At 48.2% G+C, this 26,931-nt stretch overlaps 1 protein-coding gene across 4 annotated transcripts in view; it reads left to right on the forward strand.

Moving 5' to 3' along the window:
• Nucleotides 1–26,050, forward strand: part of WDR59 (WD repeat domain 59) — a 48,010-nt gene extending 21,960 nt beyond the window's left edge. For 2 of the 4 annotated variants that reach the window (XM_027716048.2, XM_027716047.2), the window contains exons 13-27: nucleotides 1,988–2,112; nucleotides 2,985–3,149; nucleotides 3,962–4,057; nucleotides 5,386–5,542; nucleotides 6,808–6,877; nucleotides 7,144–7,297; nucleotides 10,834–10,890; nucleotides 15,904–16,037; nucleotides 17,465–17,546; nucleotides 19,202–19,314; nucleotides 20,353–20,500; nucleotides 20,593–20,665; nucleotides 21,964–22,090; nucleotides 22,464–22,606; nucleotides 24,401–26,050. In XM_027716048.2, coding sequence (XP_027571849.1) covers nucleotides 1,988–2,112; nucleotides 2,985–3,149; nucleotides 3,962–4,057; nucleotides 5,386–5,542; nucleotides 6,808–6,877; nucleotides 7,144–7,297; nucleotides 10,834–10,890; nucleotides 15,904–16,037; nucleotides 17,465–17,546; nucleotides 19,202–19,314; nucleotides 20,353–20,500; nucleotides 20,593–20,665; nucleotides 21,964–22,090; nucleotides 22,464–22,606; nucleotides 24,401–24,636 — 1,880 coding nt within the window. In that variant the 3' untranslated portion in view covers nucleotides 24,637–26,050. The remainder of the gene's footprint in view (nucleotides 1–1,987; nucleotides 2,113–2,984; nucleotides 3,150–3,961; nucleotides 4,058–5,385; nucleotides 5,543–6,807; nucleotides 6,878–7,143; nucleotides 7,298–10,833; nucleotides 10,891–15,903; nucleotides 16,038–17,464; nucleotides 17,547–19,201; nucleotides 19,315–20,352; nucleotides 20,501–20,592; nucleotides 20,666–21,963; nucleotides 22,091–22,463; nucleotides 22,607–24,400) is intronic. The other 2 variants (XM_027716051.2, XM_027716049.2) reach the window with 1 other exon arrangement.
• Nucleotides 26,051–26,931: the final 881 nt, after the last annotated feature.

Consider the following 26,931-nt stretch of genomic DNA (forward strand, 5'->3'; position numbering starts at 1 on the left):
AGTTCCTCTCTGCCACCTGTCCTATGTGGCACCGGAACAAGTTTCTGAAAGACACCAGCAGTTCTGTCTATGGGAGGGTTTTATAATATGACAGAAAAGGCCTGGCTACCTGTGCTCACCATGAGCAGTATTTCTGGGGTAGCACAACCTCTTTTGCTCCAGCTGGGAGCATTAAGTGTCCTCATTCTGGCTGCCTGACCTCTCTTTTTTCCACAGGAGAGAGTTAACTCTTTCACTGCCCCTGATGAGGTCACATCCATACGTACTGTGTAGTTTCTGTGTGGGTCTGGCTTTGGTTCAGACTGGTAGGGTTTTCCTTGTGGCCAAAGGGAATGCTTTTCTGTAACAGGGTAGATTTTACTGCAAATACCATGACTGCAGGATTAATGTACAAGCAAATCCCCAGGTAGGAATTTCAGTGCTTTCTAGCCTAAAAGCTATTGTGGACTGTTGATGTTTCACCCTGGAGGTGGCTGCATTTCAGCTGCAGACAAAGCCTCCATGTTACATTAATAAAGCACTTTGGGGGATCTTTGAAGGGAGCAGAGCTCTGCAGGTAAATCAGGAAGCCCCCAGCTGTGCCTTCAGTGTGCAGCTCTCCTTGCTGCTGCTGCGTATAGAGGAGCTTTAGGAATCTGTACAAATACATGGCTTTTGGGGGATTAGAAACTAATTGGAAGGGAATGGGAGGAGAAGACAAAGGGAGGGTACTGCACATACTGGGAACCTCAGAGATGGCTTTTCAGTAAGCTGTGTGGTGTCTCGAGCTAGAAATAATTATCTTCCCTGAGAGCCACTGATCTTCCTTTAATCTCCTTTTCAGCTCCCTTTTCTGAAGTATATCTAAGCACTGTAATAAAATTGCAAACAGGAATGAGTGGCTAAGCATCCTACCTATCCAAATTCAGTAACCCAATGGGCAGCAGTAATACCAGATATTTGTCCCAGCAGCAAAGTCAGTAACTTTTAGGCAAATGCCTGTAAAAGGTCAACTTTTTGCATTTCTTGTAATTTATTTTTTTGCTAGGAGTTGTCTGTGCAATGTGATATTTTAAGTGTGAGAATGACAGCTGAAAAGATCAGGACTTCCCTTCTGCCCTTGGAACTATCATCAGGAAATATATTTGGCCTTAAGAAGTGATGCCACAGTGAAACACTCTCAGAAGGAGCTGCCCCTGCCCTAATGGGGGTACATAGCAAAAAATTGAGGCAAAAGCCATGCACAACCACAGGCAGAGACCGATTTCTCTGAAACTCAGTGAAGTTTGTTATCTTAACCATAATTCCTCGTGTCCTGCAGTGCTTGCCTGGCTGTTTAAATGTATTCTGGCCTTCAGGGATTATTGTCCTCCTGAAAACCGTTGGAACTGGAGAGCTAGACCCAGCATTTTGATGAGTCTTTAAAGACTGTTAAAGCACTAGAGTGCTTTGCAACATTAAATGCAAACGGCTGCTACAAATGAATTAAGCCTCTATTAGGACCAGAAATACTCTCTGCTCTCTCCCAAAGCATTGTTATACTTTGGAAGCTTTCCCTGAAAGCTAAGAGTGGTGATGGTGGGGGATGGTTAGTCCCAAAGACCAGAGCTCCTCCTGGAGACTGCTTTGGCTGCAGTTCTTTCCCACTGAACTGGGAAGCTCCAGTTCAGCTGACTGTGACTCTGGCAGCACTGTGTAGGGAGGAGAAGGGGTCTCAAATGAGAAGAGAAGGACTGTTTAGGGCTGTACAGAGTACAGGCAACTTCTGTAACCTTCCCAGGAAACCTGTGTGCAGACAGGTTTGTTCTTTTGAAGAGAAGGGTCAGAAACCTGCCTGTAAACAACAGCTGAGACCCTCCAGCTTGCAGGGCTTTGCCAGGTAAAACTCATACCTCCGTGTGTCAGAAGGGCAGAGGAAAACCTGCTGTCTTGGCTGCCTCCTGACATTGCCTGCCCAAAGTCTGTCTGTTATGGTTTGGCTCAACCTGTTTTCCATCTTTCTCATCAGCCTTAAAAGAAGATTTCCTGAATGACCCTCTGGTGGGAAAGAAAACAGACCAGCTGGGGCTGCCTCAAACCCTGCAGCAGGAGTTCTCACTGATCAATGTGCAGATCCGAAATGTCAATGTGGAGGTAGAGAGTTTCCTTTTGCTGGCTTCTTAGGAGGGGATGTGGGCAGGCTGGCTCATAGGAGCCTTTAGAAGGGAACCTTCTTTGCTACAGTGACTGCTGTCTGTAAACAAGTTTTATTTTAAGCTGTAGAGATCCTCTTGGCCAGGGGTAGTAAGAAAGAGGATAATCCCAGACACTGGGAGTGAGGGAAGTGTTTCAGCACAGTAAGTACACTGGCTGATCTTGAGAAGGCTGTGTGCTGTTTTCCTCTCTGCCTGGACTGCAGAGTGGAAAGCGATGTGTTCCATGCAGTTGGTCTCATTTCAGCTGTTTCTGAACCCCGTCTGCTGAGCCTTCCCTATCTTGCACTCTCTCCCTCAGTTTTGGCATCTCCCTTGCATTCCAAACCCTCCTCTGTGCATGGAATCTGGCTGGAGGTACAGCACTGGACTGGGCTAGGAGGCCACTGCCTGTCTCCTTTCCTTACCCCTGTGGTTTCACAGCTCATGGCATGATCCTGGTGGAGTTTTCTGAGACAGTGGTACAGAATCTTAGATGATGCCTGTTACTGCTGCACTGGGCCTGGAGCTCTCCATGGCCAAGTGAAGTGGGCTGGAGTGCAGCAGCTTTTGGGAGCAGATCCTGATTCTTGGTGCTGCCTGGGCTGGCCTTGGTTCTCCAGATGCTGGGATGCTGGATTGTCAGTCTGCTGGTGCAAGAAGAGTCTGTGCCCATCTGCCTGGGGTTTTTTTGCTGTGTTCCCTGCCCTTGAGAACAGCTTGACTTCGTCTTACGGGGCTGTGGAGGAATCAGTCCCTCAGCATGAATTTAAGCCACTTTAAGTTAAAAAGTCCCTGGAGATGTGACTACAGAGCAGTTGCTTTTCCTCACAGATGGATGCAGTGAGTCGCAGCTGTACGGTGTCGGTGCACTGCGGCAACCACAGAGTCAGGATGCTGGTGATGTTCCCTGTCCAGTATCCCAATAACGCTGCACCGTCCTTCCAGTTCATCAACCCAACCTCGATCACAGCCTCCATGAAGGCAAAGCTGCTGAAGGTGTGTGTGGAGTATGCACTGTCTTTATAAAAATACAAATGCTGTATGCTTGATGTCTAGATTTTACTGACACAAAACATCTGATCTTGCTGAAGACGTTCCGCAGGTCACACTGAACTGATAGATTGTGGAGCCCAAAGGATGAGGTTTCTGTTGGCATTGCACCCAAGTATTTGCCTTTCACTACTGGTCCTTTTTTAAACACATGTTCTTCACTGCTGCTGTGTTCCCGTGTATTGCCTGAGGATCCCTAACATCCTTCTCCTCGTGCAGTTGCCCTCAGCCCCCCTACTAGACAAAATGACCAGCTAAGGATCCAGCTGCAGAATGATAGTATTTTTGAGCTGGGTTGTTGCTTCCTGCTCTCCTTCACGCACTGTTTTAAAAATGAGGGGACTTTTTTTGTGTGGGCCCTGCCAATTCCAGACCTGGTGTTTGATTGTCTCGTGTAGCAAATCTATTGCTAATGAAATCCCTTCCCCGTCAGCAAGTTGATGGAACGGTTTGGGTTCCTTCCTGAAAAAAAAATTGACCCAGTTTGCCACAAACTGGTATGAAACATATGGGTCACAGCAGTATGGAAGCCCAAATCCTGGCTCAGAGTGTGCTGCATCTACGTGAACCTCAGTGCTCTGATCAAAGCTCACAGCCATTCCTCAGAGCACACAGCACGCCAGTGGCTCCAGTGGATGTTAGGGGGGATGTCTTTGGCTTCTCTGGGTCCTGGCATCTTTGCTGCTCTGCAGATAAAAAGGATGTGAGCAAAGTGTAGATGTAACTGTGATTCAAGCTGCATCTTGTATGTATTCCAGATACTGAAAGACACTTCCCTGCAGAAAGTGAAGCGGAACCAGAGCTGCCTGGAGCCCTGCCTGCGTCAGCTGGTCTCTTGGCTGGAGTCTGTCGTGGTATGGAGAACTGCGTGGGCTCTCTGCCCTAGTTTGGTGTCTTCTCCCATGCCCCACACTTCTGACTCTGCAGTGAGAGCCTGGCCTCATTAGATGTGTAAATAGACCCCTGTGACTGGCCATTACATTTGTGTGAGCACTTCTGGTTAACGTTGAAGAGAACTGGGTGGATGATCAGATGTGTTTTGTTTCCACAAATGAGGCCCTGAAGGTTTGCTGCTTTGGGAAACTCTGATATTCAGGTTGGGGGGAGTGACTGGGGCTTGGACAGTGGTGCATGGTATCTTCCCAGCTCAGAATATATCTCACTGAGTGCCAGGGCATGGTTATCATCTGTGAGAGAAGATAAGAGGCCTCAGGGAGTTAATGGATTCATTCTTGTCTGAAAGGCAGTGGCAGATGTCTTTACCTTCTCAGTTAAGATCCTGCTAGTCCTATTCTAGGGTTTTTGTTTTATTCCCTTAAAAAAACCCCAAAACTGTGAAAATCTGGGTTTTTTTGAAGCTTTGTGCTGAGGTTTTGTAGGGATGATACTGCAGATAAATCCAAGTCACATTCTGCTCTGAACTGAGAGATCTGTGATACCTACTCAGCATCCCAGTGTCAGCTATTTGGTCTGTGTGTGGGTGAAGTGTACCAGAGTGGGTGTTTTTGGCATTCAGGAAAAGATTGGAGAGTCTCCTCAGGTTTCTTTTCTGAGAGGTTTTGTTTATTCTTCACAAATAAAGGGCTTTTTTGGTTTTTTTTAAATGCGGAAAGGCTTAGTTCTGTTTGGTTTCAGCAGTAATATTGTAAGAGTGGGAACTTTCCCTGGTGTATGGAAATCTGATGACTCAAGCCAGGCACCACTGCCTTTAAAGAATTCCTTTAGACCTAAGTTGTAGTATTCTTTATCCAAATAAATGCAGATTTCTGCCAAAATTCCTATGGATAGGCTTGAGGTCCCCCAGTATTTCACACCACCTGCCTTCCTCACTTGAAGGCTCCCAACCTGCATTTGATGCCCCACAGTTGTGTGATATTCCCATTTATGGAGATTTTGTCTCCCTTGCATCATTGAGGTATCAGGTTTAGCTCAGCTTGCTGTCTTGAGAGTCATCCAGAGTGTGAAGGTCAGATTTTCTGTATACTTTCCCACTGTTTCTCCCCAAGTTAAGCTCTGCATTTCAACATGGTTTGCCTTTGCAGCCGTGCTCTGAGCTTGGTCTGCTCTGGCTTGCAGGATGAGCACCTTCTGTGAGGCTGGTTGGCAATGCTGTGTCCGGTTCTCTGGCTGGATTTCTTTCCTGTGGCAGCAGGGGCATGACCTTGGGTAACTTGTGTTTCAGAACCAAGAGGACAGCACGTCCAGCAATCCCTACGCTTTGCCAAACTCCGTAACACCCCCCTTGCCCACGTTCGCCCGGGTCTCCAACGCCTACGGCTCCTACCAGGACTCGAACATCCCATTTCCACGGACCTCTGGAGCCAGGTTCTGTGGTGCAGGTTAGCCCATCGCTGATATGTTACAACAGCTACCCGGGGAATGCTCCTTTTAATGTCTTGGGGAACACCTGCCTCTGAACAAGGCTTGGGTCACTGCCATGCAGTGAGTAAGAAATGATGTTCAAGTGGCGATGTCGTGGTAAATTTATGGATGAGACTAGTTAACAACTGTTTGCAGTTGGTGTTGCATGTTGGGATTTTAGGATTTGGAAATGCAGAGCTATCTGAAGAGATGGCCTTTGGCTTGTGGCATGCCAGAGGCATTGACAGACCTCTTATACAGAAATCTGGGAATAGCTGTTTTCTTGCCTGGTTCTCTCCTGCCAGCATCACGTTGCTGGATGTTTTCTGGTGCTCAGTCTTCGTGAAATTCCTGTGGTTTGGGGTTGAACTTAGCCCTTGATGAAACCATATTCTTGTTACTAACCATTCTTTTCTCATCCTGCACTCTCTCTGATGTCCAAAAGAGCTTTCCCAAGGTCATTGGGAAACTTCCCTTAAGTGGGAAATGGAGTGCAATCACATCCAGGTTTCCAGGAGAGCATACAGGGCAAAGATCATTAAAAAACAGGTTAAGGTCTGAGTGAGAGCTGTTAAGTTTCACTGAGCTGTTTCAGATGCATGCATGCTTCCTCTGGACCTGACTGCATCCCAGTCTGAGTGTGTTTTGAAAGCTGTTTTCCACACAGGCCTCTCAATTCCCAAGGAAAAGTAAAACAGAATAGTATTGCATTGAATAGGCTCAGTGAAACCTGCTAAGTCCTGAAACTCTTGCAAGACTGGGTGGCTGAAAACACTTGAGGTGCTAACAAACGGGGTAAGGCTTGTGAGAGAGTGCTTTGGAGTTGGCTTCAGATGGCTGGGGCTCTTCTGTTGAAGAGGAGAGTTGTACAAGCCTGCAGTGGTTTCTCTCCATTGCCAAACATTGCCTCACTTGCCTCTGGAGCATCAGTGCTTGACAGGTTCTGGTGAAGAGTTAGAACATGAGCAGGTATTTGCTCATTTTCCTGTCTTTTCTGTAACAGCTGTAAGCCACTTGAAATGGTGCTTTTAAGAGAAACATCTCAACAAAACATGCTTCAGGGAGGGAATTTTGGTTGAGAAAATGTGGTTGTCTACTTGTAGTTTAAAAGTGCTCGGGGTAGTGGATAGGTGCCCAGCCCCTTGCCTCTGATACCTTAAATGGTATCCGGGTTTCCCTGTGTTCACCCTTGAGTAATCTACTCCTTGTTGCACGATCTTTATGCCATGTCCTGTCTCTTCAGGGTACCTGGTGTACTTCACGAGACCCATGACCATGCACCGCGCGGTGTCTCCGATGGAGCCCACGCCCAGGTGAGTGCCCTGCTTGGCATTCGGTGTGTGCTGCAGTGGGCAGGAAGGCAGGAGAATGTCAGAACCTACACTGGAGCTGCTGACCTCTAGTGTTAGTTGTGCCCTCGGCACGGAGAGCCTGGGCCCTTACATCGCTGTGCCTCAGCAGAGACTCCTTTCAGGACACCGGAACCAATGTTTGCAGCTTGGGTTTGTGGAGATGTCAGCGGGAACCTGCAGGACCTTTGGTGGGTGAAAGCCCCTGAAAGTGTATTCCCTTTTTCCAGGTCCCTGTCAGCTCTATCAGCGTACCACAGTGGCCTCATCACTCCGATGAAGATCCGCACGGAGACTCCGGGCAACCTGCGTCTGTACAGTGGGAGCCCGACACGCAGCGAGAAGGAGCAGGTCTCCATTAGCTCCTTCTACTACAAAGAGAGGGTAAGTACCAGACCAAAACACTTCTAACACTTCAGCTTTTGTGATCTCTTTTCCTTTAATTTAGCATTTCTAGTAAGAGAAGCTTCATATTCCTCTCAAGAAGACATTTTTTAACAGGCAGCTCTGTAAAATGTCAAATGGATTTATCTCCTATTAGTCACTTCTTTACTGATCCTCTCTAGCATTTGACCTGCTTATTTTGGTGTTTCTCTATGCTGACCGTCACAGTTTCCTTCAGTGCATTACACTGTCTCCCTTTTCATTGCATAGGGTTAAAATCTCACACTTTAAGAAGTCATAGTCTCCAGATAAGTACATATAGGCAGCTCTTGCTGTTCTGGGTACTCCCTGACATATGTAACTGCAAAGGGTTTTGGCTCTCTCCAGCTTACTGCCAGCCTCTCCTGGATTATGGGATATAGTTGGTTATTTCTATTTCAGGTGTCTTTTTCAGGGATATGTGCCCCTTGGGACCTTTTTTTTTTTTTAAACAAAAATCATTCCTGCACGATTCTCTGAAGATCTTCCAATCCACATACTCCTGGTTTAGGTGTAGGTTTTGCTGTCACTGCTGTTTACAAGCAAGGCTCTGGGGGGAGAGTGGGATTGTTTCCTTCTGTTGTAACTGCAGGGTGGCCACAGGGTAGTTGTGAAAGCAGCTGTGAGGGCCTGATGTGCCTGGAGCAGATGCTGTGGGATTAATAGGCTGAGCAGGTTTCTCAGAAACAAACTCTGGGCTTCAGCAGGGGATGAAGTGGCTTGCAAAAATGCAGTAAGCTTCCACTGAGAGCCTAAGAACTTGGGGCATTTGAGTAGTTTGCTCACTGTCCACGTAGAGGGCACTCATCTGCTGCAGCAATAGAGAGCCTCCAGCTACCCCAGGGAAAGCTAAAAGCTGTCTGCACTCTGCTGCAGTGCAGCTTGGGAACTCCTGTCCTGGGAGCAAAGGGAAAATCAGAGCCTTGAACTCCCATCCTTCCTGGGCATTGAAAGAGGTCTTGTTTTTCTAGTGGTGCTGGATGTGGCAGCCAACCCTGTCTCTGGGACTGTGTCCTGCTTACATGTTATTTATTACGCCTACCACACCTCTGGCCCCAGTGCAAGCTTTGCCTCCATGCAGACCCCAGAAGACTCTGAGTCCCCATTCTGGTTTTTTTTCCCCACACCACCTTTTTTTTTTTTTTTTTTTTTCTGAAAAGAGAAAATAGTGCTGCCTGGTACAAGAATTACAGCCTGTCCTCATCTTTGCAGGAGAGTTTATTTAAAGAGCTACCTCTGTCCTCTGCAGCATGCTTGTCTCCGACACGCAGCTCTCTAAGATGACAGAGAAGGCTAAAAATAACATGTGGAAGCAGCTTGGTGCAATTTCATGTGACCTGTCTCCCCAGCCCTTGTATAGATGGCGACAAGATTTTTGTCACGGGGTAGAAAAAAAAAATCAAGAGAGCAAAGTCATGTCTGCTGAAAGCCAGGGGAAATTCCTGTGTTCTACTTCCCCCTGCCAAGGTATCTCCTTGCATGCTGGAAGAAATGTAAGGACTCTAGCAGGAAGCTAGTTCCAATGTTCTTGCAGATGACATAGTTTTTAAAAAAAACCAAAAAACCTATATCTCCCTTCAGCAGAGGTTTTCTGATTCTTCAGGATTTGATGTCATGGCCTCTGTTAGATCAATGCTACATATTTTTATGTCACTTCATTGTGAGGCTTTTAAAAAGCCCAGACTCTGAGTCTAGTTAACTCCTTGCTCTGAAGCTCGGATTCTATGTTTCCATTAAATAGAAGTTGAAATTTTGTGCATTAAACTCTGATAACTTCAGCCCCGACACTGAATTTGTCAGCGTTAATCAAGTATTTAAATCCCATGTAGCAGCAGCCACTGGCATCACTACCATTAGCAAACAAATGGAATCTGCCCATTGCTAGACAGCAAAGATGTCATGTTCCCATAAAGGCAGGGGAGCTACTGAATCCAGCAGAGAGCTCCTTAGTAAACCAAATTGAAACTCACTCTGGCACTGAGCCTCTCTGTGCTCATTTAAGTGTGTGTGTATACACACACACACGCACATGTATATATATCTTTCTCACTTTTTATTCACACATGCACACTCCTCCTTCCTTCCTCCCTCTTTTTCACTCCTCAAAAAACCCCACTGAAGAGCAGCAGTCAGCAGAAAGGAGGAGCTGTATCTGTACTGTGCCGATGCCGTCAGTGTTTCAGACCTGGGTGTCTCTTAAAGAAGGTGCCATGGCTGTGTTTTTTCTCCCTGCAGTTAGAGGGTCATGCCAGTGGGGACATAGGGACAGCTCAGCCTTGCTGTACACAGTGATGGTGACAGTGGTGACCTTATGCTTCCCATCAGGGAATTGGTGGGCGGACTGAGTGTAGTTTTTTGCTTCTCCACTGTACCAAATTCCCTTCAACTAACCCTTTTCTCCTTCTCTGTGAGGCCTGATGAGGAACCTGTAGCACAGGGCTCTCTCTTTCCATGGGCCCTGCAGCCTCGGCTCCCTGGCCGCAGGGTTCCCCCAGCAGTGAGGTGCACAGGGATGTAGAGGCTGAAGGCATGGCTGATGGTCCTGACTGTCTATCACCAGCTGAAAATAAATGTTACATACATTACATATGACCCAAAGAACCCCTTCTATTGTGTTGACTCTTACAGAACTGTACACAGAATATTTTTTTGAAGTGAGTGTACAGTAATGTGGTTTGAAAGATCCCATTTGTTGTTGCTATAATACTGCACTGAGTTCTGAAATGTCTGCAGGTTCCTAATGAAAGCCTGCTCTGGAGCTATCCTGCATCATCAGTCAGCGAATTTGATTGCTCACTCAATCTGAATGAGTTCCTCAACCCGTAATGACAATTTCCACATGGCCCTGCCAAGTAGCAGTGTCTCTACATCCCTTCTAATATCCTGACATATGGCTTTTATTGTTTAAAATGAAAGTGAACAGTTACAGCAGGTTCCAGTGAATGAAGTCCTGGAGAATGCTGAATGTTAAAGGGATATCTGAGTAAGCAGGAGTGTTTATTTAGCTTCCTACAGATTTCTGTGCCATGGCACTGGACAACTGTGGTAAAAATGATGCAGTTTGCACTTCAGGCAAGAGGAGTAAAACTGATTAGAGTTTAGGCATGCGGGGCACTTGGGTGTTGTCCTCTGCTCAATTCATGGTACGAACAAGGTCACACAAAGCAGCTCAGTGCTTCTTGCAATAATACAACTCTGTGTGGAAGACTTTATTCAGATTTGGGGTTGCCAGAGTCTTCCATCAAAGCTGGTATGGGGCACAGGCACAGCAGCTCTTGCTTTGCCAGGGCCGTAGGTAACGTTGCGTGGTGCAATTGTGTGAGGATGAAAGCGGGGGATCGTGGTTTGCAACTGTTCACTGTGTAACAGAACTGTTGGGACCAGTATCTTTTACTCTGCTGGTTCAGGGCACTTTTCATTTCAGTTTATTTACCTCTGTCTTTAATTTTCTTGGTGTCTCTCTTCCCTTTTCCTGGGTATAACGTTTTCGCGTACAGATGTCTCCTCGCTCTGCCCGGCGACGTTGGTCCATACAAGCAATTAACGACTTCCCGGTACTGTGTGCTGTGCTAATGCTGTCCTTGATATGACCCTGTCTTCTGCCCAAGGGCCCAAGAATAAGATGCCACCTGCCTGCCTTTGAGCAACCTGCACAGGAGTGGGGGAGTCGCACTCCACACAGGGCCTAGGGCTGCAGTAAGAGCTGTAAGTGGACAGGAACAGACAGCAGCTGGCAGGGTACAATTGCTGACCCACAAGATGCCTGTTCCTCCTGGCCTTGCAGTCAGGAAAGGATGCCAAGGGATAGTTTGAAGCGTAAGAAAAGATCAACCTCTAAGAAAGAGTGCCCTGTAGAGGAGCTGAGTGATTATTATACATCATCAACCAACTGATGAGACTGACATTAGAGCACCTCATTTCTGAGAAGATAAAGCCTTGCCAGAGAGGGAGGAAAGGTCACTTAAGACCTGTGGAAGGAACAAACTGGTTGAGTTCCTGATAGTGATCTGTCATCTCGTTAAAATGTGTTGCCAGTTCTCAATGCAATCCACCATACAGTCTTATTTCCTGGACCAGTAAATAGAATTTCTCCTTAATTTGTGATCTTCTCCCAGCCCTTGGAATTGCACCGCCCTGCATTCAGTTGGAGTGGTTGCACTTCCAGCCACCCTGGTACTGCCTCCTCCTGGCACCTGCCCTTCTGAGTTTGCTTTGACAGTAGTTTTCTATTAGTCAGGTCCACGTGTCCCTCAAGCTTGAACATCATTCATGTGAACATCTTGATGATATCAGGGTTGCTCAAGCTGTGCTGTACGTTTGGGCAATTACTATCTCATCACTCATCTGCCAAGCATAGACAAAGCTCAGAAAACTCAATTTCAATTTTAAAATGATCTCTGTAGGTCCGTTTGTCTTAATGTCTGTGTGAACAGCTGTTTTTTCACAGCTGCTGTCCTTCATGCTATCTCTTCATAAGGCAGCAGGGAATAAAATAGAATCCTGTAACACCTAATTTAACTTGGTATAATAGGATCAAACTTTCCTAATTACAACAGCTCTAAGACTATACTAGCAAATAAGAGGTGAAAGAAAGCAGAAGTAATTTGCATGACTCCATCAAGCCTTTTTGCAAAGAGCTAATAAAGAAATGGGAGCAGTGGATGCAAGAAATGAAGTTCTGTCTTGGATCAGGAACAGACTGAAGGAAAGAAAAAAAGTGAAGCAAGGAACTTGCCAGGTTGTGGTGTGATAAACTGTGGTGCACAAAGGTCCACAGTTTAATTCCCTTACCACTGGCCTGGAAGGAAGAGCAAGTAGTGCTGTGATAAAGTTATAATTTTGTCTAACATATTCTTAAAAATGATACAGGGGTTAGTCCAAGCCTTGAAGGATTGATTGCATTTGTGGATAACCTTTGGAAGAGGCTGATCTGACTCTCTGAATTGGCAGGAGTTGCCTCAGGCGAAGACACAGGCATACACGAGGAGAGGCGTGGGTTATTAGTTCAGACCAGGTGCCTTCCTGCTGGGAGAAGAGCTCAGCATTGCCCAGGCAGCTTGGGGGACCTAGAGCTTAGCAAGTTTAGAAGAAGCAATAATTCATCCTTCCTAGGTAATGGCTAGCCTCCTCTGCCCAGGTGCCTGTGCTTCAGGGCAGGTGCCAGCTATTGATTGATGGAAGCTATAAAGAAATATTCCTGCCGTGGGGCACTTGATTCAAAAGGGCCTTGTCTTTCTTTAGCACCTTTTTTGGAAGGTGCCTGATATTGTGGGAGATGCTGGAAATAGTAAATGTTGATTATTTTGAAGAGAAGATCCAGGCAGTACTGCATGAGCCACATGGGGGAGTCGGTGTGTAGGCAGTTGTTCAGAATAAAGGAGCATAGCTTTCTGCAGGGAGGCAGCAATTTTTACATTTTATTTTAAAAGAATAATATTAGAAGCAGTTTGAACCTGACTTTGAGCAAGATTAATTATTTTCTAAATGCCTCATTGCAGCTTAATCTTTGGCATTGAGTCTGTTTTCTTCTGCCCACAACCCTTCCCTTTGCCCTACTAAGGCCAGTTGATACCACGAATCCTGAAATTTTGCATATGCTTATGCGAAACAGGCACTTTGCAATTCAGGATCCTCCTTCAAGCACTGCCTGCCTCAGCAGGATCCAAAGACACACACACCCAAGTGTTCAGCATCCTTTCCAAGCGGGCACGCAGCATTTTGCAACTCCTTCTGCTGAGTATGCAGTGATGATGGTGGTTGCTACAAAGCAGTTGGTGGCTTATTCTTGGGCTATCTGTTTCTACATGTAACCCATTTACTGCCATCGTTATCACCTCAGATTGCAGCAAATTACAGCCTTGGGTACAGTAGTGCCAGGTGCAGGCTGGCTTTTTTAGTCATTATTCAGTGCTGTTCCCTGCTATCATCTCCAATCCCATGATTGTCATAAATGCTTTGGTTACTTTCCTTCTCCTGCTCTCAGGAACTGATGAGTCTTAATTTACTTATCACCGTAGCTATTTTCTTTCTTATCTTCCTCTCCTTAATCTGAGGAGCAGCTGAATAGATGCAGTTCTCCTTGGCATGGATTCTAGTCTATAGAAAGAAAGAAAAGTGTCGGGGCAGTGCAGAAGACGCACACGTTTGTCCTTCAGCTATCAGTAGTTAGCTCGGTGCATGCATGTTGATTCTGCTTCAGTTCCAACCATTGTGTTTCCTGCTCCCCATCCTGACCTGTGCTCCAGTCCCTAGGAAGAGATGTGTTTTCTGTTCTACCCTCATGCCCATGAGCCTTGGTGACACCCTTCAATTACACCAGAGTGGGAGCTCCTCCCAGGAGAAGAAATGAAGTAGAAGGGTGGGAGAAACCTCGTGGTGGACCTTGGCCAGACAGACCCAACCTAAAGCTTTCCACCTTTGTGGTAATCCCCCTCAAATACCACCTGGTGGAGAGCCCCTCCTGTAATTAACACCAGCAATTATTGGATTCAAAGTAGAGCTTCTGCTGTCAATGGTGATGAGTTTTACCCCATCTGTGATGGTTCCCACACTTCCAATTGTGGGTTTTTCCCTAACACTTTATTGCTGTAGCTGAGGCAAACCTGAATTGTGAAAACCCAGACATTTTTAATGGTGAGTCTACGTGTGACTTTATGATTTTCTTCTGTTACAGCTTTAGGGGCAGGAAGTGGAGGGCATGGAAGTGTAGTACTGGCAGGGCCTTTGGCCATTAACTGACCAGTCCAGGTGCTGCATTAGTAAAGAGTTAGGGCTTCCTTTTTTGCCAGTAAAGAGGCAGTGCTAAAAGGAAGAAAACAGGACAATTTTATTGTGAGTCCCAGTCTTCAGGTGTTTCTGATATCTATAGTGTCTTCATTTGTCTGGTGATATGCTAACAGCAAGCAGTGGAAACCATTCATGAGACCTCTTTTTCATTCTCATCCTCATTTGTTGTCATTCTCCTCCAAAAAAAATTACTGAATTACCTGTGGAAAGTGGTATGTGTTGTCCATGTTTCTAGTCTTTGAAATGCCTGTTGGGAGGCTTCTTCAGTCTGCTCTTGCAGAGGGCAGGAGCAGGTTGAATCTGGAGTAAAGAGGAGCAGAGTGTGCACAGTGCCCAAGATTCAGAGGTACCAAACACTGGTAGAAGCAGGGCTGTCAGCATCCAGTGCTCTGGAAAAGCAATAATATAGTATAATAATGATAATAAATTTATAACTATAGTAAATAACTCGTGAGGAGTTTTTTAAGGACATTTTGTGTCTGATAAGCCTGCCCAGGTTCTCACGGGACTGCACGATCATGGTCAAAGGCCATTTGGCATGCAGCCATCCCAGAGCTGGCCTCACACCCACAGTAGAGGTGACCCTGCTTGCAGTCCAAGTCCTGCCCTTGCTGTAGCCCAGCCTGCTCTTTAGGAGCAGGGATGTGAGCCTGTGTGGGCTGTGTCTGCCTTGCAGAGTCATCAGCACAGGGCTGCTTCGCTGGCCCGTTCAGAGGGGCTGTTCTGCTTCAAATAGAGGAGTAAGAAGCCCCAGCAGGAGTGCCTCAGGAGGCCCTCCATAGCTCAGCATGACCAGGCACATGGGCTCTGTGTGTCACTGAGGGAACACGCCATGGGGGAGCAGCATTGCAAAGCATCAGAACCCTGCATAGCAGCCAGTGCTTCCCTTGATAGAGCTCCAGTGCCTTCTGCCTGTTGTGCTGCTGCACATCCTCTCGTCCTGTCTCCTCACCCTCCTAGACCAAGGAGATGGAAGAGGCCAGGATACCAGCCAAATACTCTACGGTGTTTTACACAGCCAAGGTAGCTTTATGCAGCTTGGCACTAAGATGGCCTCTGTGTCTCTTACGGGGAGTATTTGGGAATCTTGGCTTCTTGTTTCTGTTCCCTTTTGTTGGTTCCTCTCCTTTCTTCTCCCCCCTCTTGTGTCCTGAGCCAGCTGTAAGTAGCTGTGAGCATGGTAGCTAAGGATCCTTGCTAGGAAAACTCGGGCCCTGCTTTATCATCTGCCGGTTGTTTGTTTGAAGCTGTTGATAAAGCAGGAGGTGGGAGCCCTGTGCTGGGGCTGAACAGGGCTGTACTCACCCTGGAAGGGCAGACCTAGGGACAGTGTGGAGCTGCCAGCTTGCCCTGAGGCAAAGGGCGAGCAGAAGCTGTGTCCCGCCTGTCTCTGTGCTGATATTGGCTGAAGTCAGCCCTGGTCTATGTGCAGAGGGTTCCCAGAGAATGAGAACTGAACAGTCCTTCTGCCAAACTTGCCCAGGTTTGATTGGCACCCCAGTGTTGATTTATTCTCTTACTGGCTTTCATGGGAGAACTCACAAAATACTTTTTGAGTGAGTTTGACCTTGAGCTCGCTGCCTTGACCTGCTTTTCACTTCCTACAGATGGAGATGCTTGTTCTCCTGGGCATGCCATGGATGTTTTTCAGGGTAACACAGAGCCTTCTAAAAGGCAGGTTTGGGTGCTGCTTGCATTATTCCTGACCCTCGTGCTTTGTTCCCTGTCCCGAGCACCCTGCTGTCCTCTTCCCCAGTAACTCACTGCCGTTCGTTCTGCAGAAATCGAGGAGGTGGAAAAGCAAACGAGAGGGGACAGATGCCAACAACAGACCCATCAAAGCTGCTGGGAAAGTTATTATCCAAGATATTTCCTGCTTGCTGCCTGTCCACAAGCTGCTGGGAGAGCTCTACATGTGAGTTTGTGTGTGCTGTCATCCTCTCCCAAATGAAAGCAGCAGTTTTTGGCATTACTGTGCTTTAATCCTGATGAAGTCAGCACTGATCTTTGAATGTGTCTCTACCTTCTTCCTCTGTTCTTGCCTCGCTGCTTTTTTTATGGTTTCACTCTGCTTGTGAGAGGGGACTTGCCTCCTGTAAATCTGAAAAGTGTGAGGGAAGAAACTTGTGATGGGGTGTTCTAAATAGAGTTTGAAGTAGTACTTCAGCATCATCACTGCAAACCTTACAGGTTCAGGTTTTCACCAGCTAAAGAGAGAAATTATCAGTACAAATTCTTTTTCAGATCTCGTGTTAAATTCTACACTTAAACGCACAGGCTTCAAAACCTCAGTAAATGCACATTTTTGTTCTATAAAATTGTTAATATCTCATAAGGCTTTTTAATTTCAGAAGTATTTGGAGACTTGTTTGTGCATACCAGGTCTGTACTGCAAGTTGTTCTGCTTTAATGGAAAGGATGGGGTTCTGTGAGCATTTTTGTGGGGTTTTTGGTTTTTTGTAAACAAAGGGCTTCATTTTTCCAAACTTTCTAAATCATATAGTTACAAAACCTCTGTTCCTGAATTTTTTTCTCTCTTAGCTTAGGTAATACTGACTGGTCCTTCGTGGAATTTCCAGTCTATGGACATTCAGGGAAGAAGCAGATTTCCTTCCTTAAAGCTGGAGGCGAGAGGGTGGAAGAGAGGAAAAAAACCCTTCCTTCTCTCTTTTTCTATGTTATCAAAAAGAATGTTCTTTAAAAAAACCTGTTGGACCTTTCTTCTTGGGATATCTCATGTAAACAGCCCTTTCCATATGCCTTAAAATCTTTAGCAGTGTTGAAGTGTTAAGAGTTTTGGGAAGATTTCTGATGACAAGCAGAAAAGTCCAGGTGGGTTTCCTCAGCCCACCTTGCCAGCCCCTCAGAGTCTTCCCAGTGGGTGTGTTTTCCTACTTGGGAACAGGCTGAAGGCCATCCTGATTCTCCACAGCATGCCACCATCTCCCTCCAGGTCAGTCAGAGCAGATTGATGGGCTGAATGGGAACAGGACCATGGAACTGATGGCACCAGCTTTTGGGGATAAGAATGATTCTGGGCTTGGTGATATCCTGGCACTGGTCTGATATCTTCTTGGAAATGGTGCTGCTTAGGATCAATCCCAGCTAGTATGGAGCTGGACTTGATGTGTAGTGTATTAGGGAAAATGAAGGAGAAGGATGGCAGTGATCCCTGAATAACAGAGAGGGAAGGTAGGGGATCCCAGCCATGTGAGCAGGCTCATACTGACCAGGAGGTTCTGGGCTGTTCACTGCTGCCAGGACCACATTCCTCCTGTCCCTCCCCACCTTCATAGGTAATGTGCCAACGAGAGCTCAGCTCTCTCTCCCCTTTCTTTTCAGACTGAATGTGAATAATATCCAGGAGACTTGCCAGAAGAACGCTGCCTCGGCCTTGGCTGTGGGACGGAGGGACCTCGTACAGGTATGACATATAATCAGACCTTTTCCTCAGCGTGCTGTGCTACCCTCAGATGGCTTGTGCTGCCACTGTGATCCCCAAACAGCCACCTGAGTTCAGCAGCTGTTCCAGGGAGCTTCTGGTTGGTGAGCAGAGGCCTGTGGAACAGCCACCAAGGTGGTCCCCACCTCACTGACTCTTGGCATGGAGAGATTCCTTCCCAGGGCTGCAAGCAGATTGTTTATGCCCTTTGCCAAACTGAGTGAAGTGCATTTTTCAGGGAATTCCTGTAGGCAAATTGAGGAATGCAGCCTGCTTTTGAGTCATCAAATGGAGTAACTGTGCACAGAGTTGCCTAGCTGCTGTCAGCATTTTGATCTGTAATTTTTTTCGTATTTGTGTAATCGTTCCCATGGTTTGGCATTCATCTGTGCTGGCACTAGGTGCTAACACAGCTAGCTTCTCCCAAGAGACCCTGGGCCCAGGGCCCCCAAAAGGGGGCTGACTACTTGCCTTCAACTAAAAATAAGGAGACAAATGGCTATTGTGGCCCATCCTTTTCCCTGTGATTTGTCCATTGCAACAGGCAGAACATTTGACAGGATGCAGGAGCACCTGAGAGAGGTGGGAGCTGGCAGTGACAGAGCAGCTGTGCACATCTCCTGAGCATTGGCTCTTCCTAGAACTGGGCAGGCAACGTGCATAGGCTTACCTGATCTGAGCCAAAGCAAACTCAGGCTGTTGTTTTGCTTCATGGTGGATTCTGCTGGACCCAGAGAGAGAAAGTAGGTTTGGTTCCCCTTTGTCTGTGCTTCCTCTTGCAGTCTAGTTTGCTCTCATTGGACCAGAGCTTGGGTGGAGTAACTTCAGCAAGATTTCTCTGAGATACCTCTGCTTCTTGCTTGTTTTTCCCTGTCCATGTAACTCCAGGCTGTACTGCAGCTGTTCCCAGCAGCCACAGAGGCTCGAGTCGCAGGTTCCGTGTAGGATGTGCTCTGGAGCAGTGTAGGAAGTGGCGTCTTTCCTGTTTCCTCTCTGTGCTCTCCCATACTCAGCCCTGTCCTTGTTTCGGTTTCTCTTCTGTTTCTTTCTCTCTGATTTCACAATGAGCAGCTGTGGGACTACTGTTCTTAGTACTTGGATCATGTGATTTTTTACTTTTCCGTGTTGTCAGCTCTCTGATTTAACTAGTTGAATTTCTGAATTAGAAGTGGCAAACTGTGCTCCTGTCTGTGCCAGGCTGTGCTAGGAGAACAGCATTTAGTAACACTGAAAACTAATCAAAAGATACTTTTCATGCAAAAACTGATTTACCAGTAAACTTTCTGCTACCAGCCATCTCCGAAACCAAGAACTGTATCAAACCTAAACCCTTTTGAAGCTTGCAAATATAAAATTCACCAATAGATTTGTTAAGCTACCCTGACAGGTCTGTTAGCTATAGACTATTCTGCTTTAGCATTTAACCCAAACTCAGAGCAAGTGGGACAGGGAAAGCTTTGGGTTTGTGTTATTCCCTGTATTATTTGTGACACAGAGACCGAAACTCTTCCTTGCTGTCAGGGGAAAAAAAAATGCAAGCTCCATTATTATCTGTGTGTGAATTTGTGCACACCTATGCCCTGGGAGTGTGGTTATTCCTAATTGTAGCTTTGCTGTTTTTCCTTCCTGTCTGCCAGGTTTGGTCACTGGCCATGGTAGCCACTGATCTCTGTCTCGGACCGAAGTCTGACCCAGATTTGGAGATACCTTGGGCACAACATCCGTTTGGACGTCAATTACTGGAGTCCTTGTAGGTGTCTGAGTGCTGGGGAGGGGTTGGGGAATGGTTGCTGAAGCAGAGCCCTCCATAACTGTGGACGTGTGAGGCATCAGTTCAGATCTGGAGTGGTGCCACAGCGTGGATTTTTTCCCCCTCTCAAGCCTGCAGTGCCTCACAAAGGGAAGCTCCGAATGTGTTCATGGCATATGGGAGGCAGCACTTGGCCTTCCACCTCTCACCCAGCTCTTCCTTGGCTAGCATTGAGCAACAGCCAGGTGCAGGCAGAGCTCTGCTTTCCACCATGCCCACAATGCCTGGTTTGGAATGTTGGTTTCCTGCTCCCCACTAAACGAGCCTGTTGGTGTAGCAGCTTTTCTCACCTTCAGGTTCCCTGTTGCCACGTAGCATTACCGGAAAATCATTCCAGTGGTCTCAAAGCCAAGTGTTAGCTACAGATGTCTTCCAGATAGTGACTGCTCAGGAGGGCGCATAATTAGGAATTCATATTACAACTAGTAATTGTATCTGTTGATACAGTCTGTTTGGAGGCACAAGATTTGTGTGGTGTACTTTCCATATTGTTGATTAGCTGAGCTTTCTTCTGCTCCATGGCAGCAATGAGAGCAGAGCACAGGTTGTTCTTCATCACTCTCAGTCTTCAGAGCAAACCAGAAATTTCATGGCCATCCAAAAAACCTGCAGTGGGATTTTTGCCTTGTGTGATTTTGCCTAGATGTGGGATACTTGCACCCCAGAGGGCTTTGTCAAAAAGATGTTGTGGCTGAGAGTGAGTGTAATGGCTCCAGTGTTACATCAGGCCACGAGTACTGCTGGATTCCCAGAGCTCCTGTTTTTCTCCCACCAGTTAGGCCATGAGCATTTTCAGGAGAACTTGCCTTCTCAAAGATGTGACAGAAAAGCCAGCCCAGTCCCTCAGAGCACACGTGCCACCTGTGGGCAGTCACGTCACCCAAACCATGCAGCAGGTTCACAATTAGCTGCCCTGGAGTCTCGATGTTTTCGCCACTGAACCCTGCCCAGGCTCACACTGTCCTTTTCATTTCCCAGGCTGGCTCATTACTCACAGCTCCACGACGTGCAGACCCTGGCCATGCTCTGCAGTGTGTTTGAAGCCCAGTCCAGGCTACAGGGGTGCCCCAACTCCCACGGCCCCTTTCCTCAGCGTGCCTCCAACCTGGCCTCCCACAGCCGATACGTACGGTCGCCATTTCTTTCACATTTGTCTTGAATACCTTTGAACATCTCTCATGCAGATGACATGATTTCTTCTCCTTTCTCCCTCAACAGCCCAGCTTTACTTCCTCTGGCTCCTGTTCCAGCATGTCAGATCCTGGAATTGGCACCGGGGGCTGGAGCATAGGTACGAGACCTGGGTATTAAGTAAAGGAATCTCCCTCCATTCTGGCCGAGGTTTTAGATGGCTCCTATGGTGGGGAAAGGAGGGAGTTAGTACTGGCTGTGATTGCAGATGAGCTCTGCCAGAGCAGCTCGGGGGGGGTTGGCCAACATGGTGTGATTCCATGGCTGGAAGTGAGCAGGACTTGCAGTATCTGTATCAAGGTTCCTGCAGTTCTGCACCTTCTGACTTCAGTAGATACTGTCTGACTGGTCTTTGGAGAAGACCTTTACTCATGCCAACTACTCCTGCTAATTTCCTTGTCCTTCATGTGCCTGGACATGATTCCCAGGATTAGCTGCTCCATCACCTCCCCCAGGATCGAGCTCGGGCTGACTGGCCTGCAGTTCCCTGGGTCCTCCTTCTTGTCCTTTTCGAAGACAGGAGTGGCATTTGCTGTTCTCCAATCCTGAGACACCTCTCCCAGTCACCACAGTCATTCAACGAGTATAGAGAGTGGCCTTGAAATGTCATCAGCCAGCTAATTCCACAGGGTTCAGGGGGGAAAGCAATGCTGTGCTTTCTCCTGTCTCTAGAAAAACAGCAGCAGTTGGGAAGACTGGGTTCTTGGTGCCATCAATATCTGAGCTGCAAAGGTGACAAAGACCAGTCCCTCCTAAGGGCTCCCATGTCCGAGTTGAAGCTGTTGGTTAATTCCTAGTGATATACACAGCCTGGGGCAGCACCAGCCCTGTTAGCACCAAAGCTGTGAGTTTTCAGTGTGATATCAAGGCATCTGTGACATGGGGAAGAGGGGAGGATGGGGGTTAGCAGAGTGGATATTGCCTTGTAGCAGTTATTAGCAGTCATCTCCCTGCCCCTGGGGCAGTACCTTGCATACAGAGGCCCCTTTACGTAACAGCAGTCCTGGTGATGGATGAGAATCCTCTGTCTCCAGGAAAGAGGAGCCCAGGTCTGCCAGGGATACTGTTCCCAAGCAAACTCCATGGCATTGATTTCCTGGTTGCTTTTTGTCTAAAGCCGAAGGCAAAAGGGATTCCTCCACATTAGATTTCTCTGCCTGGTGATCCTCCTGCCTGTCCTGTCACCACAAGTGCAGGAGAAGCACTTAGAGGTGCAAGTAGAGGCTGGCACTTAATCTCGGAGGCAGGGCAGTGTTTGTCAGAATGCAGAGGGTGATACAACGTGTCAGAGAGAAACCCGTGGGGGTGCAAGCCTGTGGTCTCCCGTGTCCCTTCCTGAGGCTGGTTTTGAGGAGGCCGTGCTTGCAGAGATGGGCTCACAGCTCTTGGTGCTTGCAGCAAACAAAGACACGGAGCAGGCCTCCACTCCCTGGTGCGAGTCTTCTCCGGATGACTTCCGCTACGGAAACCTCATGTATCCTGATCATCGGGAGCGGGAGAAAGACCAGCATGAGAAAAACAAAAGGTAGGTTATATGTGTTATTCAGGGAAGTGTGACACTGTGTCCAAGTCACCTGGAACTCCATCGCCAGGTCGCTGGTGCTGTACCACACCTACTCCTAGACCTTGTCATCCATGTAATCACTTGGAGAAGCTTCATCCTGCAGATCAACACTGCTGGGATTACACATGATACATCCCTAAGTGGCCGTGGCCCCGGAGGGCAGTCCACCCACGGAGTCTGCACCGTGGAGCGCAGAACAAGTTATTAGTGCTCAGCAGTGCTTCAGCAGCATGTGGGAAGTGCTGCGTTTACAGCACAGCCGTCGCCAGAAAGAGCGTTGCAACCAGAGCCTCTGAGAGACAAGGCTCAGTTACAAGCCTGTTTGTTCCTCTAGGCTGCTGGATCCTGCCAACACTCAGCAATTCGATGACTTTAAGAAGTGCTATGGAGAAATCCTTTATCGCTGGGGCCTGCGAGAGAAGCGGGCAGAGGTTCTGAAGTTTGTCTCGTGTCCCCCTGATCCCCACAAAGGAATTGGTGAGTGTCTGCTCCTGTTTTGCCCAGGCAGGGTCACAGCTCTGCCTCAGGAGGTTAGGAACATGCAGTCTGCAGGGCAGGATGTGTCACAGACTGAATGGAAAAAAATTATTTATTTATTATGAATAAAATATGAAGGGTTTATTGATATTGATGATGATAATGATTGGACTAAACAGGCTTTAATCAGAATCATTTACTACACAGTATAGAAAGTTATAACTACTAATATAGTGCACTGGTTATTAAATCAATAATATCAAAGCTAGCTTAGTAATTATCATGTAGACATTGATGTTACTCACCCAAAGCAGTGGCCATGGGCAAATCTCTCTCACCCACCCTTGAGGAGTGACCTTCAGGGATGTCTCCACCCAAGGGAAGGATCTTCATACACATCTAAGGGAGGTGTGTTAGAAACTCCCACCATTTAAAAGTGGGACTGCTCTTTCATAGTATGAAGTGATTGACTGTCAGTCGTACAATTTTAGATAAAATGTCATCCTGCCTGCTCAATTTTTGAATAAGATGCTATCAGCTCTTTGATTTCTTCTTCTATGAACATCTGCCTCTCCCTTCCCTACCAGGGCTTTCCTATCCCTGTTGATGCCAGCCTTGGTGAGGAAGCATTTGTCTTACCTATCTGTGTGATGGGTCTAATCTGAAGTAGTTTGATCAAGCTGGTTTAGCATCCTTCAGCACTAAAAACAGCAGGACTCCCCCACACTCAATCCATCACCAGTAGCTTGCAAGTAAGGCAAAATCCAAGCTGGTTTGCTCCTGCTTATGCAGAACATCCTGCTACACAGATGAAGAGTCTGCACTGGTCACTGAAATGTCACTGAAAATGTGGCATTTAACCTCTGACAGAGTTTAGCTCTGCAACTGAGTGGGTTTGACTTCTTCACTGCTCTGGGTGGAGATGAGGCCTGCAGGTGTTGGTTCAAGGGCTTTGACACCTGTGACATCTCTGCAGCAAAGCTGGAAATGCACAGACTGCCACTCCAGCAGAGCTCAGCTCTGTGCTGATGGATGTCCTTTTTTCCCTCGGAGTAAAAGCTCAGGCACACCCTGTCCTCGTTGATTCTGGGCTGAAGTGTCCTTATGTTAAAATTGCAAGATCCCTAATTGGTTGAGCTAGTCAAGAAATAGGTAAAGAGAACTTTTCTCCCAAAATATTTTCTGCAGTGTAGATGCCCGGCTTAAGGCAAAACGGCTTCTTCCCAGACCTCTGGGGGCAGATGTGCTTAACCTGTGGGGAGAGAAGCAGGTGAGGGATGCCAGAGAAGCAGCAGTTGCCTCACCTTGTCGCCCAGAATGACTCTTGGAGAGTTACTGGAGTGAAAATTGCTGCTTGTTGGCTCTCCATGGCTGACAGGGCACTGTGCAGGCATCGGGTGCCTTGGGTACACTCTGAGCCCTCTCTCTGATGAGAAATAGAGGCTGTTCTTGTCTGCTTAATGACACTTCATAGTGGTGAGAGGCGGATGAGAGCGGGGGAGGCCTTCATGTGTCAGCGTCTCCCAAGGTAGAAATCCAACAGACATTCCCAGCAGGCAGCTGGAGCTATCAGGGGAATTAGTGGGCCAGTTGGTGCCCTGACGCTCTGATTGCCCGTTCCTTGATCAAACCAAGGTCTCCATTCTGCCCTCCTGGAGGAGCTTCGAGGCAGGTCTCTTGGGCAGCGGGTTCAGGGAGCTCACCTGCTGAACGAGGGGGGCTGTTGGCGGGGCTGCTCTGTCCGTGATTCCGGCGGCACTAACTGTCCTGCTCTGCCTTCCTTCCCTCCCGCAGAGTTCGGGGTGTACTGCAGCCACTGCCGCAGCGAGGTGCGCGGCACCCAGTGTGCCATCTGCAAGGGCTTCACCTTCCAGTGCGCCATCTGCCACGTGGCCGTGCGCGGCTCCTCCAACTTCTGCCTGACCTGCGGACACGGGGGCCACACCAGCCACATGATGGAGTGGTTCCGCACGCAGGAGGTGTGTCCCACGGGCTGTGGGTGCCACTGCCTGCTCGAGAGCACCTTCTGAGCAGGGGGGACAGCGGGGCTGCCCCGCAACGGGGTGGAGGATTTCGTTCCCAAGCCATGTTGAGTCAGCTCTGCTCCGCGGTGTCCGGAGGGGATCGTCACGAGGAGCTGAAGCGGGATGTCCTGGCCACGCGCTGTGGTGATGTTTACAAGTGCTTCCAGTACTCCTACACTTTCAGATTGATTTGACTGAATTCCCTGTGTCCATTGCTGGCAATGGATGCCAGACCAGAAAAACTGCTCTCTCCTGCAGAGGGGTGTGTCAACATTGGTGCGTTTGGGATGAGGAGATGTTTGAAAGCTCCCCTGGAAAGAGCCCACCTGGCAGAGCCAAACTCACTCCAGCGATGTAGTGTCTTTCCAGGTGCCTCCTTACAGGGGCTCAAAGTGAGCAAAACAGTTGTTTTACACACTTAAGGCAGACATAATTCTCAACCAACAGTGAGCTCTAAAGTGAACTGTAAATGGCGCTTGAAGAGCAAATAGTCTGTGAGACTGTGCTCAGAGTTACTTATTTTGAATGGCTGTTTACATTGTTTAGATTTCCCCATAAAGCAAGAGAAGGAAACGGCATTTTTCAGCATTACTTCTTAGATAGCTTCCTGCTCACTGGTCAGTACCTGTGGCTGGTGCAAAAAGCCCAGCCAAGCACCCAAGGTCCCTGGGATCAGTTGCTTCCAGCAGTTTTAGTACTGCGAGGCTTTAAGGTGTCTCCATCTCCTGCTCTGACCAGGTGAAAAAATGCACTTTAACCTGTCCCTGCCTTGTAGCTGACGCTTCCTGGTGACTGGGAAAGGCACCTGCCTTTGAGTTTGGGATCCACATTGTCTTTCCATAGATGGTGGCATATTGGAAAGCCTTTGCTTCCTTACTGAGAAAACACAAGGACACTGGTTCCATGCAACTCCTTTTGGCTGGTGTCTCCAAGCTCTAGGGGGAAAATTATGGATAATTTGAGATATGCTGCTGCTGTGCTTGAGTGATGAGGCTCCTGAGCCAGGGAGGCTGCAGTTTCTAGGGAAAAAGGGGTTTTGGAAGCATGGTAAGATCCAGGGAGGCAAAAAGTTTATGCCCTTTCTCCCTGTGGACCTTCAATTGGAGAATGTATGGATCTGTCTGTTGGGGCCGTGCCCGCTGGGCACTCCCAGCCCGGGGACGCTGCTCTGTGGTGAGTGCACACCCGGAGCTCACAGCCTGTGCCTCTCTGGGCTGGGCTCAGCCTGAGCTCTGGATTTGGGCGAGGGTGTGGTCAGGGATGAGCCCACTGGGGCTGCCCCCACCCGTGCCAGAGCTGATTCCTCCCTCTGGGGCCCCCTGCCATGCCCCCTCCCAACCCCTGTGCTAGCTCAGGCTGTGGGATCCTGCTGTGGAATAAACAGATGTTGTATCTTAAAACATTAAAATTATTTTTTTAAGTGCTGTTCTGATAGAACTTGGTGTTGCTCTGCTGGTTCTCCCTCCGTGGGGAGCCCCCAGCAGCATTCCCTCCCAGCGTGGTGGTGCATGCTGCACCCAGGGCCCTCTCCCTGCACCCCAAACCAGGGGGCTCAGTGGCTGCAGTAGCTGGGGGGCTGCTGTGTCCCCCAGCCCCCCCCAGCCCTGCCTGGCACATGGCACAACAGCCTGGGAACTGCCCGTGGTTGTGAGACTCCTCTTGGGAAAGCGAAGCCGGGCGGTGTCTGAGCTGCGGGTGAACAAAACCCCACATCCTGCAGTCCGGGGAGGCCCCGGGCAGCGTCTGCCCCCGAGGGAGGCAGGCGGGGGCACTGGGGTCCTGCCCGGCGCCGTGGCAGCCCTGGGGCCGGGGTGCTCCGTGCCAGGAACTGCAGGGAGAGGGCTCCCGCCCTCCGCCTCCCTACGTGACAGCCATTCAGCTTGGAAGTATTTTCATTTCCATGCTTGAGTGCTCCCGTAGCTTGGAAGGGAAAGGAGACTTGTTATTTAAAGGTGATGAACCGACAAATCGTGGTATTTAGTGTGTTATTACAGTCCATTACGGTCTATCTCCATAGTATGTGAGCAGCCCTGAGGAGGAGCACGGCCGGCACTTCAGAGGAAGGAGGAAAAGCCCTTGTTGCCCTGGCTGGCAGTGCAGCTCTGCACAGATGGGTGGAATTTCTTTCCGGATGCTGCAGGCAGTTCTCTCACACCCTGCAGCATATCTGGTGGTTGCTTTGGGAGCTCGATGCAGGAGTGACTATTGCAAGGAAACAGGAATGGCTTATTCCCACCTGTCTGGAGCCGGGCAAAGAGAGAAATGTTGTCTTTGCTGCATTGGGCAGCAATAAATGGTCAG

This window comes from Pipra filicauda, unplaced genomic scaffold (genome assembly GCF_003945595.2).
Source record: "Pipra filicauda isolate LSUMZ 115617 unplaced genomic scaffold, ASM394559v2 scaffold205_size1947385_pilon, whole genome shotgun sequence".
Lineage (NCBI taxonomy): Eukaryota > Metazoa > Chordata > Aves > Passeriformes > Pipridae > Pipra > Pipra filicauda.